Source organism: Pyrgilauda ruficollis, unplaced genomic scaffold, assembly GCF_017590135.1.
Source record: "Pyrgilauda ruficollis isolate IOZ18807 unplaced genomic scaffold, ASM1759013v1 scaffold146, whole genome shotgun sequence".
Classification (NCBI taxonomy): Eukaryota; Metazoa; Chordata; class Aves; order Passeriformes; family Passeridae; genus Pyrgilauda; species Pyrgilauda ruficollis.
Genome location: NW_024513210.1, coordinates 573,250 through 586,210, shown reverse-complemented (window position 1 = coordinate 586,210; position 12,961 = coordinate 573,250). Strand labels below are relative to the sequence as shown.

At 44.5% G+C, this 12,961-nt stretch overlaps 1 protein-coding gene across 1 annotated transcript; it reads left to right on the top strand.

Annotated features, from left to right (window-relative positions):
- The first annotated feature begins 2,067 nt into the window (after window positions 1-2,067).
- FOXM1 (forkhead box M1) lies at window positions 2,068-8,496 on the top strand. The gene is made up of 8 exons (XM_041460634.1): window positions 2,068-2,077; window positions 2,848-2,996; window positions 3,184-3,399; window positions 3,811-3,939; window positions 4,527-4,571; window positions 5,537-5,603; window positions 6,034-6,215; window positions 7,408-8,496. The coding sequence occupies exons 1-8, from the start codon at window positions 2,068-2,070 to the stop codon at window positions 8,455-8,457; spliced, it is 1,848 nt and encodes a 615-aa protein (XP_041316568.1). The 3' UTR covers window positions 8,458-8,496.
- Window positions 8,497-12,961: the final 4,465 nt, after the last annotated feature.

Genomic DNA, 12,961 nt, shown 5'->3' with positions numbered 1-12,961 from the left:
GGCCCCGCCCCCGCCGCCGCTCACTGGCGCAGGCCGGCACGTGATCGGGCCAGCGCTGCGCCGGGCGCCAAATTCAAACCGGGGCCGCTGCGGGAGCGCCGGGGCTGCCGCCCTGCATCGGCCCTGCCCCGGCCCGCAGCTGGTGAGTCGCGACCGGTGCCCGCCACCATCCTCCGGGGCCCCTGGCAGGGGTCGGCACCCCTCGGAGGGCCGCACTAAGGCCACCGCGCGGGCGGGAGAGGGCAGCGCCTAGGCCCGGGCGGGGCGGAAGGCCCCGCGGGAGCAGGTGAGCTTGCTGGCCAGGGCGGCAGCGCTGGGGCTGGGGCTGGGGCGGGTGAAGAAGGAGCTGGGAGCGCTTCGGCGCTGCCCTCCCTGCCCCCTCGGGGCCGCGCGTACACGGCGGTGCCCCCGGGCCTGTACGGGGGTAGCAGATCGGGGCCTCCCTGGGAAGTGACGCGCTCCTGTTCCTGCTCAGAGGAATGCAGCCTGTGGGAGGCTGGCTCCGGTTCTTCCTTTGGCGCTGCGTCTCCTTAAGGGGGTGGAGCGGATGCAAAGGGCCATGCTTGTGCCGGCTGCCAGAACCCGCGTGGAGTGATCGCTGGCCTGTGTGCTCCCTGTACATGGGGCATCAGCTCGGCTTGCTATCTGCTCACTCTGCTTTCTATCAGTCTATCAGGGGATTCTTACTGAGAATTTACTCGTTTTCTTGCTGACCCCGTCAAATCCACCAATGTAAAAGGCCTCCTTTTTTTTTTGTTATTTGTTTCTATTCTGCTTGCCATCTCTAATGATAAACAATAAGTACGATTTGTATATTGTTCTGGTATAGCTTGCAGAAAGGCAGAGGGTCCACTGAATTCCTGATGGCATTATTAGCAGTATTCTTACAGCATCTTACCCTGGAAGCAGTATCTCTGAATTTTATTTCCTCTGCTTCCAACTTTATAGTCTAAACCACCTGTTGTCCAAAAGTTTTACATCTAAATTGTATGCTGCCCAATGACGAATTTATGTGGTTCTTAACAAATCTACGAAAGGAATTAGAAGCACATTTCCTTGGTGTCTGGCTTAAAACACCTTACTTCTGCTGCATTTATTGTGTGCATCTTACACATTTATTGTGTGCCTTTGTAGTGTTCAGGCTAATCTCTGCTTCTCAGATCTTAAACCATCTGTAAATTCCCTTTTCATGTAGGTTATGTAATCTGCTGCTTAGAGCAATCAGCTGTAAGAATCAGCATTGGTATTTCTATATTCTATCTCCCCTCCGGCTTGCTGGCTGGTAATTATTAATATTTTGTTAATTACAAAATACCTATTGATTGGATTCTAATAATCTACATAGCCTTGCATATGTAGTGAAATCGAAAGGATTATAGTGGACATATTTTTTTTAATAGAAAAAAATCTGAGCTTCTGACTTAAGTTTTGTGCTGTCTTTCTCTTTCTTGAAGTACTAGATGAACATTGTCCTGTTTTGGTTGACAATAGTCTGGTTTGAGTGTTTGTTTTTAAGACTGCAGCTCTTTTCAGAAATTGGGCAACTACACATGAAATCAGGAATTCAAGGTGAATTCCTTCCACAATATTAGTGTTACAATACCATCTTTTAGAAGTGTGACTGGTGCCTTCCTTTTGGCAGCTGAGGTGGAGGGGTAGCAGGGTTACTTGTGTGAAAGCAAGGTTATGACAAGGGGAAGGCTGTGCCTGTATCCTAGCTGGGCTTCAGTAAAGCCTTTGACACTGCTGCCCACAGCATTATTCTGGAAAAGCTGGCAGCCCCTGGCTTGGTCAGGTTCACTCTTCACTGGGTTAAAACTGGCTGAGCCCAGAGAGTGATGCTGAACGGTGCTGCACCCGGCTGGTGACCAGTCACTGGTGGGGCTCCTCAGGGCTGGGGCCAGTCCTGTTTACTCTGTATATCAATGTCTGGATCAGGGAATTAAAGGCATCCTCAGTAAATTCACTGATGACACCAAGTTGGGTGGGAGTGTGGATCGGCAGGAGGGCTCTGCAGAGGGATCTGGACTGGCTGGATCCATGGGTCGAGGCCAATTGTGAAGCTCAATGAGGCCAGGTACCAGGTCCTGCAGTTGCATTGCAACAACCCCAGGCAGTGCTACAAGCTGGGGGAAGAGTGTCTGGAAAACTGCCCAGCAGGAAAAGACCTGGGGTACTGGTCAACAGCAGCTGAACATAAGCCAGTGTGTGCCCAGGTGGCCAGGAAGGCCAGTGGCACCCTGGCCTGTACCAGCAATAATGTGTCCAGCAGGACCAGGGCAGAGATTGTCCACCTGTACTCGGCACTGGTGAGGTCACACCTTGAGTTCTGAGTTCAAAACTGTTTTCAGTTTTGGGCCACTCATGACAGGAAAGATATTGAGGTGCTGGAGCCTGTCCGGAGAAGGACAACAGAGCTGGTGAAGAGTCTGGAGCACAAGTCTGATGAGGAAAAGCTAAGGGAGCTGGGGGTGTTCAGCCTGGAGAAAAGGAGGCTCAGGGGGACCTTATCACTCTCCACAACTGCCTGAAAGGAGGCTGTAGAGCAGTGGGGGATGCCTTCTCCTAGACAGGACAAAAGGCATAGCCGCAAGCTGTGCCAAGGAAAGTTCGGATTGGACATCGTGAAGAATTTCTTCCCTAAAGGGTTGTCAAGCATTGGAGCAGACTATCCAGGGAGGTTTGGAGTCACTATCCCTAGAGGTGGTCAAGAAACAACTGGATGCTGCAGTCAGTGGTCTTGTTCATAAGGTGGTGTTTGGTCACAGGCTGGACTCAAATGGTCTTGGAGGAGTCTTTTAACCTAAATTATTCTGTGATTATTACATGGGCCTGTTATCCCGACAGGCAGTGGCGAGACAATGAGCTCTGTGTTGGACAACAGCCTCACCAACATCCAGTGGCTGGGGAAGATGAGATCTGATGGGCTGAATCCCTCTTCTGTGAAGGAAGACACAGAGAAAGAGAATCAGATGCCTCTGCAGGAAAGAGTCAAGGTGAGTAGGAGAATACAAGAGTATGTGCTAAAATTTTTGATAAGTAATTTACGTGGATCAGAATACTTGGAAGAATTAGGCATCGCTATCTCTAAGTAACCCAAGTTTGACCTTTATTGATAGCAACAGCAGAAGCCAGAGGACCCAGGGATGTTCTGTGTCATGTATCACCCCTTCTGTCTTTCAGACTGAAGAGGAAGCTGCTGCTGCTGCTATTCCTACTGCTGCTGAGTCCTCCTCATGGCAGGATTCGGTGTCAGAACGACCTCCTTACTCCTACATGGCCATGATCCAGTTTGCCATCAACAGCACAGAGAAGAAGCGCATGACGCTGAAGGACATCTATACCTGGATTGAGGATCATTTCCCTTATTTTAAACATGTAGCTAAGCCAGGTTGGAAGGTAACAAGCAGGCCCTCAAGTTGCTGTGGGTGATGCTACATTCCTTCTGGATCAAAATGAAAAGTTATTCCCCAGCCTGCAAAGCAAGATGGAAACTCATTTAAACATTCTACCCTCAATACACTCTCACTCCAGATGTTCACTGTACCACTTCTTTTATCTCTTGTCTTATCCTTCTTAAACAAGATGATGGGATGTTTGATCACTGGAGTGAGAATAGGGATCTTAAGAGTACATAGAATAAGAGGCTGATGACAGGGTTGGCTGGGTACACTGTGAACATGAAAGTTTGATGTTGTCTGCATTTTGGAATGTAATCCCTCTGCTAGGGCAGCTATGTTTGAGGTAGGCCTTGCTGTGCTGATAACAAAACTACTGTTTTCAACCTCCCCCTCACTTCTTTCTCCTCAGAACTCCATCCGGCACAACCTGTCCCTTCATGATATGTTTGTCCGTGAGACATCTGCCAATGGTAAAATCTCCTTCTGGACTATTCACCCTGATGCAAATCGTTGCCTAACATTGGACCAGGTATTTAAGGTGAGTTGTCTCATGCAAAGGAAATAGGACAGGCTATCCAGTTTCTAAATGCCACACTAGCCTGATGCACCTTATTTTAACTGTAAGGTTAAGCTGCTTTGACATCAGCCTCTTTGTGGAAGCTGGATTCAGTCACTTCACTTGACAAATAGACAAGCTCTGCATTTGAAAGAAAAGGTGCTGTGGCTCTGCTTTTGATCTGGAGCTTCTGTGAGATGTGTTTATTCTTCACATGTTGTGCCAAATATAATAGTCAAGTTGTTCAACTTCTTTCAACTTCTTTCCATGGGCCTGATTTAAATTCCTAATGAGAAGATTTCTGCTGAGGCCAACCAGGTGTTCCTATGCTGTTTGATAGGATAGAATTGTCCTAGCCCAAATAGGTATTTTTGGAAGATTTTGTTAGGGAAATAGAGCTTGGGAGTCTGGTATAGGTGTGTTTAGACTCTTGTGTTTTCTGCAGTGGGTGGGTAGAATTAACTTTTGCTTGCTCAGATTGTACAAGTTTAAAATGTCCCATTTGTCTCCCTCTTTGGTTGATAACTTCATCTTGAATTTTTTTTCTGCTCAATGCCTTCTGCCATCAGCCGCTGGACTTGGGGTCACCAACATCGCCTGAGTATTCTGAATCAGTAAGAATTACCATCTGGCTCGGGGCTTGATCTTCCATTCTCTTCTTGCCAGTCACTGAAGGAAAGGACAACAGGCTTGGGGAGGGGGACTGGGTCACTGCTGCATCTATTCATACAGCTCCATGCTTACCCTTTGCAGGGAGAGGGGTGTAGCCAATGTTTGACTGCCTTCTGATGGTACAGTCTCTTGAGCTGGTAAAGCTGGACAGCTTTGAGCAACTTGGAAGTCTACTGCTGAAGTAGGCTGCAGTGGACACCAATAGGCTTCAGAGAACAAGCCCAAACAGATTTCTGGTAAAATCATCTCCATGGCAACAGTTCCAATATGTTCTGGGGCTCAGTGCAGAGACAATAGGATCTCTCTGTGCTTCTTTTTCATTTTGGAACCCACTGCATTGTGAGTGACTCTTGGAAAGATGAACCTGTTTGCTGTTGCTCTTGCATTCAGCTGTTTTAGCAGTGAAGAATTTGTAAACATCCAGTCAAACACTTTTCTGTCACAGCTACAACCTTGGCCTTCTTTCCATCTGCTCAGAATTCTGATCCCATTGCCTCTGGTGTTCCATTTGAACACCTATCTGGTCCATGGTTTGTATAGACATCCAATATACAGTAAAGCCATCTTATTCAGTAAAGCCATCTTATTCCTCGGGCACTGAGGGTGCCAAAACCAGCTCATTTCTGCAGTAGAGTCTGCAGTTGGAGCAGCTCTGTCATGTTGTCTCTTTTCCTATGCAGCTTTTGGTGGGCAGCTGGCTTTGGGGTGGCATGGCTGCAAACCAGCAAGTGGCACAGACCTAGAGCCAGCCTGAGTGCTGGGTGCTAACAGCTGCTCTCTTTGCATTAGTCCAGCACAGACCTCTGGTTTCACAATTCTCAGTGAGGCAGCAGAAGAAATGTGGATTCTTTTCTTTTAATCTCTCTCTTTTCTCCTTCTCCTCTTACTTATCTCACAATGACTGCAGCAACAAAAGAATCGTCTCCCAGATCCTCTGAAGAACATGGGAAGCAAAACTGAACCCCAGAATTCACGTAAGTGTCCCCAGCAGTCTAGGCCAAAAAGAATCAATCCAATAAGCCTGGGGCATTCTCCCAGATTTCTTCAGGAATACAAGTGCAGTGTGTTATCCCAGTTTGCCAGCTTTTATGCTCCTTACTGTCAGGTTTGAAATGGAAAGCAGTATTGTTGTGTCTCAGGGGACGTGCTGGTGAGATGGTGGGCATTGGGCACTCAAATGGGGTGAGAGCCCAAACTTGAGGAGTAGGATCTGCATGAAAGGTTATTTTCTTGTTCATGAGGCTTCTGGCTTGGTATTTGTATCCTTAAAATTAGCAGAGAAGGCAAGTGACCTGATCAAATGTTTCTTTTGGGATATCTAGAAGGACTTTCTGTAAGGTGCCTGGGTTTCAAGAGGTAACAGTGGAGAACAGGCAAAAGTGAGTCCCTTCTTTTCCCTTCCAGGCCGAAAGATGAAGCCTTTGCTTCCTCGTGTCAACTCCTACCTGGTTCCAATCCAGTTTCCTTTGAGTCAGCCTCTTGTCTTGCAGCCTTCTGTGAAGGTTCCTCTGTCCATGGCACAGGGAGTATCCCTTAACAGCTCAGAGACTTTGCAGAGCAATAAGCGCGTGTGCATTGCTCCAAAGGTTGGTTTCTTGTTTTCCAAGGAGTTTTCAGGGGGGTTAGTGTGGGGGTTTTTTCCTGTTTTTTTTCCCTATTTTTTTTTCTTTTTTTTTATAAGGGGGGCGAGGAGGGCTCTGAGAAGGGTATGGGGATTTTTTTTTTTAAGGAGTGGTGTGTTTGTTTGGATGTATTGTTTACTTTTTTTTCTATCTCTTGCCTTCAATGAACCTTCTCTTCATATGGCTCCTTTGCACATCTTTACTTAGGTGCTCTAAAACTCCAAGCTCCTATCAAGGAACTAGCTAGTGATAATCCTTGCCATCCTTTACTGTCTCTAGGCTGACTACTACCTGCTAGTTTATTTGCTCTAAGGATGTTTCTATAATTCACTAGAGGAAGGGGCTCTATGGCTTGGTCATGAAAATTTTTCTTTACTGCTGGGATATGAAGAAAGAAGAATGGGAGGAATGGCTTTATTCTTATTTTTGATAGCTCTTTAGACAAGTAACAATAAGGAACTTCTGAAAGGGAATTTATCTCATGTATTCTCTTCCCAGAGGATTTCCGTATCTGCTGTTTGCTAATTCTGTGAAGTTCAGTTATTCTGGGCTCAAGAAAAACAGCTATTAAATAGCTCTTTTTCTTGGCATCTCACTGACTGCTCTTGTATGCTTAGACATTGTAAAGCTTCAGCTTCTTCCATCCTGTCTAACCATAATCCTATTTTCCTTTGTATGCCTGCTGCTGCTTTATGTTCTCTCCAGCTATGATTTATCTTTCTCCTGTGCTATTTTTCTTTTGATAACCTCATTTTTTTTTCTCTCCCTTTTCCTTGGTTTCTGGGAAAGCTGTCCTCATTCACTTTGTTATTCCCATTTAGATAATGTAAGAAAAAAATCAAAGGGGTTATATTTTTTCCAGAAATATTCAGCTCTCCTTCTGCCTGTACTCTCAGAAGTTCTTCAGAGCCGGAGTGCTCTGAAGGGGTATGACTTTGTCACTTATCTAGAATCCTTGCCATGTGATCCTTAGGTTTCTTTCTATCAGCTTCACAGCGATCAATCTCAGTCTGTTATAATTACTGCTTCCTGAATATCTTCCTCTTACCCTCTCTGCTGACCTTAAATGCCTTTCTTTTCTTTCCACTGTTATTTGGATTTTTGGGTAGCTTAGATCCTTGCTTACTGACTGCATGTCACCTGTGTTTCACTGTAGATGTCACCGTCTGCAGAAGAGTCGCCCTCTTTACCCACAGCTGCTGTCAAGGAGGAGGGTCAATGTGATGCAGGTCTATTTTCCCCAACCCATTCCATACAGAGCAGCTCCCAGCCTGGTGAGGAATTGTCTTCTTTCCCGGAGGGTGCCTGTGTAAAGGAGGAAGAAGGCTCTCAGCTGGATCCCTGGCTGTCGCCATTTGCCTCAACAGTAACGGTCAAGGAAGAGCCAAGCTTGTTCCTCCCAGACTCATCCACAAAGGAGAGGAAAGAGTTCACCACACTGAAGTCCCCATCTAAGGCAGTTTCTGACTCTTTAGTTATAAAGAGGAGGGAAAGGCGGGAAGTGGGTAGATCCAGAAGGAAACAACGCCTGGCACTGCCTTGTTCAGAAGAGCCCGTCCTTGTTCTGCCAGAAAGCAGCAGCTTTGACCCTTTCCGGTTAGGGGCAGACCGTCCCTTCCCCCAGGAAAACCAGCCCCTTGAGAACATATCACAGCTCAGCTGCTCGCAGGGAGAAGAGGGGACCTTTAAAACACCAGTCAAAGACATCTTCAGCAAATTGCCCGTTTCTTCCACTCCCAGCAAAGTTTCAGCCACTACTACCCCTTCACTAGAGGTCCTTGACCCCTGGAAATCTGCTTCCTTAACCAAAGGAAGTCATGAGCTGGACTTCAGTCCAGTGAAAACCCTTCAGTTGCCATTCACACCCCTTCAGGACAACCAGGACTTGCTGGGTTTTAACAGCACACCTCTTAAAAATCCTCTCTTTGATTCTCCTCGAGAACTGCTCAATACAGAATCCAGTGATATGGTCCTTGTGCCACTCACAAGCTCTCCAGCGTTTATTCGTGACACTTCCAAGCAATCCTCTGTTGAACTGACCGTTTCTGGCTTTACTGAAAACCGGTCACTCATGGAGGGCCTTATCCTGGACACCATGAATGACAGTCTCAGTAAAATCCTTCTAGATATCAGCTTTCCTGGTCTTGAGGATGAAAATTTAGGAACAGACATTAGTTGGTCTCAGCTCATACCTGAACTGAAGTGAACTGGCCTGAGGAATGAATTTGACTCTTTCTGATATTACAGAAAGAACTCCACTCTTCTGAGATTCATTCATGTAATCTAAGACAACTGCTTTTGACTAGTTCCCACAACCATGGGAGCAGAGAGCATTATTGACTCCTGCTAAGCTGGGAGACAGCCCCATCAGCTGCTATGGGCTTCCTTTTAAGATGCTGTAGACTTTGAGTGGAACAAGATGATAGAATTTCTCTAGCCTTGTGCTAGAGATAGCCTCTCTCGAGGGATTCTTCTCATGAGAACATCTAGGTAGGCCCTGAATGGCATTTGCTATTCAAGTTATCAGAGGAAACAATAGTACAATAGGAAAGAGCCCGGGAATCTCCTCCTAGCTCTATCCTAATATCCCTTTACTTTGTATCCCCTATTACTTAGTATCTTCTGTCTACTTTTAATGACTGTAAATACTGTACATTCCTTAAATTAGCCCTTAATTATAATAATAATTTTATTATTGTAGGGTTATGGGAATATTTGGCCTGGTAAGGGTTTGACCTAGAGTATGTTGTCCATATGTTCACATCTCTTGTATTCTTCTACCCTAGCTGAAAGCCCAATTTTATTTTTTTTACTTCAAAAACACATTGGTAGAGGTTGTTCTAAAGGTTGCTGGGACAAAGATCTGAAAAATTGTTTATATGTGATCCAAATCAAACTGAAACAGGTTATCTGGATTGCAGCATAAAATCTTGGTTTGGCTTCCTTTTCCCAGGCTGGAATGGAGAAGAGCTTGGATTAAGCCATATAGCTCTTCTGATTCCAGAGTTCTATTATGTACCTAGGGGACAAGGTAGAGACACTTGCAGTAAGATGGACCTCTGTTGAATGGTTAAAGCTGCCCTCATTACAGTCAGCAGTTCAAAATGTAAAAGGGAATATAAAATATATTATATTCCCTTTAAATATAAAGGGAATGCTGATATTTCCACTGAAAATTGACTTCTGCAAACACAAGGTATGTATCGCTTGGTGCAATAGAAAAACCTCCTCCTAGTTCTCTAGAACTTAAGTCATGGAAGAAATTGCCATGGCAAAGACCTGATCCTTCTGCTTGCAGACAAGTGGTGACTCCTGTATCCAAATACTCAATAAAGCTTCTGTGGGAACACAGCTGAGTGTTATCTGTACCACCCCTAGCAGCCTGCTGGGATTGGCCCATAGCACGAGCAACCCCTTCTTTTCTCATGTCTGTGTGCTTTGTGATCACTGAGTGAGTGACCATTAGGACATTTTCAGGCCTTGTTGGCCAAACCATATTAGATTTAGCTAACCCACTGCTTCATAAAACACACTTTTTCCTGCTGCTTATGGGTAAATCCTGAGTCAGGATTTCTGACTGAGTCAGAAGCATACAAACATCAACACCACCAGCAGACGAATTTCTGTATCTCCTAAATGCAAAACAAATATTGCCTGAAACTATTTCTACCTTCTCCTATAAACATAAAACCAGTTTTAGACGTGTGTGGTTTTCAGAACTGCAGTGCTTCTGTGTACTTGTTAGAGGTTATTTGCCGTCATAAAATGTTTCCAAACTTTGGTTCAATGGTTATTGTTTCAGTTTTTCTGGGGTTACACAGCTGCAGAAGAGGCCTGGTTTTGCACACTTTCTACTAGTGCATCTTACACAGCTGTTAACACTGCTGGGCTCTTTCAAGGCATCATCTCTCCCTTTCATCTCACTTCTTGTTCCTGAGAGGATGTTTGCACATAACTGACACCTGAGAGCCAGCTAAGATCATGTCTCCAGCAAATACTGAAATTGTCTTTGGTGTCAATTCCAGGGAGGTGCTCCCCTGCTGTCCCTGTCAGCTGAGGCGTTTTGATGGCCACCTCACATTTATTTTGAACATAGTAGTGCCAAAGTTTCGTTTCCCTTCTTGTTACATATTCCAGTGAGAGCACTGCTCAAGGGCAATTATATCAAAAAAGGTGGAGGGAACAGCAGAAAAAATTACAATAAGCAATTCTACCTCTTGCCAGAAGAGATGTTCCAGTGTTTTGGCCAAAGTAGTTCAAAGCACCAGTTGGTGAGGACTTATTCACAAAATATGACTATTTCTCTCCATTTATGTTTGCCTGATATTCTGCCTGGATGCTTTCCTTAAGGAAAGGCAGTTATCACCTGTCCCTCTGCAGGTTCAGAATTAGGGCTATAGTGTAGAGGTGTGATCTTGTCAGACAGTGGATGCCTCTGTCCACCCTCCTGCAGTAAGAGCAGGGCCATACTTCATGTCTTCTCCTCAGCCCAAGAGCAGGAAGGCACAGCTCTTCACACCCTTTGCACAGCACTCCCAGGACTTCTCTGAGTAACGTGTAGGAGCATCCCAGGATTGTCCTTGCATTCTGATAATAGACAAAGCTCATTAACACCTTCCAGCCTGTCAAAGCAAACATTAATTTAAGATAAAAAATTTAAGGGATCTGGGACAGGCAAATCTACAGGGAGCCAGCAAGTACTGTGGATGCCCTGCTCCTCTGACAACTCTGCTCCATACCTGGAGTGTGACAGACACAAAGGAGAAGGTAATTCCCTTTCATTGGTTGAGTGGGGTTCCTCCCACTGTTTTGTCAGCTGAAAAGGACTGGATGCCCCCTGAGATGAGGTAAGCAAGGACAATTGCCACCCTTTTACTTTTCCAACTTGGCTGGTAGCAGAAAAACTTGATCACTTCCCCATATGGAAGAGACCCTGTTTTACATTGCAGAAATCTTTTTATGAGGTTGCCAGGCCTTCATTTCTCCCAGAAGGCAGTTTAGCTCTTAATAAAGGTGAAAATTTCTTTTTTAGTAAGACCATGAATCTGAGCTGCTGATGCAGGTCAAATGACACATTTGTCCTTGTGTTTCAGTTGCAACATTTCTTGGAAAAATAAGTATAATAAATACCCAGTTACAGTTTATAGGCAAAAGATTATGCAAAGCAGATTCTCTTCCACATCTCAAAATCTGTGGGAAGTCATTATATAGAGCACACTGATGAACTGTTTGCATACAAATATATAATCAGAATTATTTATCCTCCACATCTGCTTTTTTTTTTTTTTTAATGCACCAAATTTAAAACCAGAAACATCTAATGATGTTATTTAATAAAATCAAGGAAAACAGCCAGCACAAATTATTATTGAGATACAGTCAGACACAAATTTATGCTCCAGTGTCTGCTCGTGGTCTCTGTTACCTTCTCATGCACACAAAGGAGGTTGCTGCCAACAGGGCCTCTGTTTATTTAGCTGTGTAATTTGTAGAAGGTAGGTTTTCTGCACTCATCTGTGGTTACAAACAGGAGACTGGCTCATTAGAACCCTGACTGTTTAATGGATGGAAAATTTTCCAACAGGACAAAAAAATTCATCTTCACTGGATTTGGGAAGAATCTCTTAATATTGTTGATATTTTCTATAGAACACTGTTTTTCACTACCCGTATGGTATCTTTTCTTGGTGCATTGTATTCTTTCACATTTGATGTATTTTTCTGTAAATTTTAATAAAGACAAAGTTTTGGATACTATCATTATGCAACAGGCTAGACCATTCCATCTCAACTTTATACTTTCTCATGAAGCAATATGTTTAGATTACTTACATGTTTTAGGGTTTTTTATTTTGAATTCTGAGATTGCATGTTTGTCTATGCACAAAGCTATTTTGCATTCTGGAATGGTGTTTTAGCTGAAATTTCTATTGTGAATAATGCATGTATATTGCAAAGCCTGAAACACTTGATTTAAGAGTATTTATATGAGTCTGCTGGTCTAATCCGTCCTGAGTTATCAGCATGTATTTCCCACTTTAAGCTTCACTTTAGGAAAGCTTCTGTTTGAAGCAGTTTTGCCTGCTCTCATGGTAGCCTTAAAGTTTTGGACAATTTGATATATTTAGTATCCAATCCAACCCCTCCATGAGGGGAACAAAGGTCAGGAATGCAGCAGAACTGACACCATAAAGCACATCCCTTGGAACTTGCGGGATCACTGAAGATGCCTTCAGCATCAGTATGGATTTCCAAGTATTTGCAAGTAATGATGTCAGTGACACAGAATGGTCTGATCTGAGGAGCTCCATGCTGTGGCTAATTAGTTCCTGACAGTCTGCACTCTGCTATGCATTCCCAAGGGACTGGCATGCTACAGTGATAAGAGCTGTTTTGCTGTTTCCCATGGCTGACTCTCAGGTTTTATGTGTTTGCTGTTTTTATTAAAATCTTGAAGTCAGGAGACCATGAGATAATCTCAGCTGCCATTTAAATCATGCCAAGGCCTAACCATCAAGAATGTAACAAACAGCTGGTGCACATAACAAATGCAGCCCAAAGACTAGGAAACCAAAGGAGTCCAGTACTTAAAATCAAAAATAATTTACATTGTTACAGCAGCTTTGTTATCCATCAAATCCCTGGGGTGATAACACATCCCTCTGCCACTGTATGTGCATTGTGTACACAAAGCTGCTTCTACACTACAA

Excerpts from the sequence above, each read along its gene's own strand:
- FOXM1 (XM_041460634.1), top strand. Across the intron at positions 2,997-3,183 it reads CTCTGCAGGAAAGAGTCAAG|ACTGAAGAGGAAGCTGCTGC; the intron begins GTGAGTAGGAGA and ends TCTGTCTTTCAG. Across the intron at positions 6,216-7,407 it reads GCGTGTGCATTGCTCCAAAG|ATGTCACCGTCTGCAGAAGA; the intron begins GTTGGTTTCTTG and ends GTTTCACTGTAG.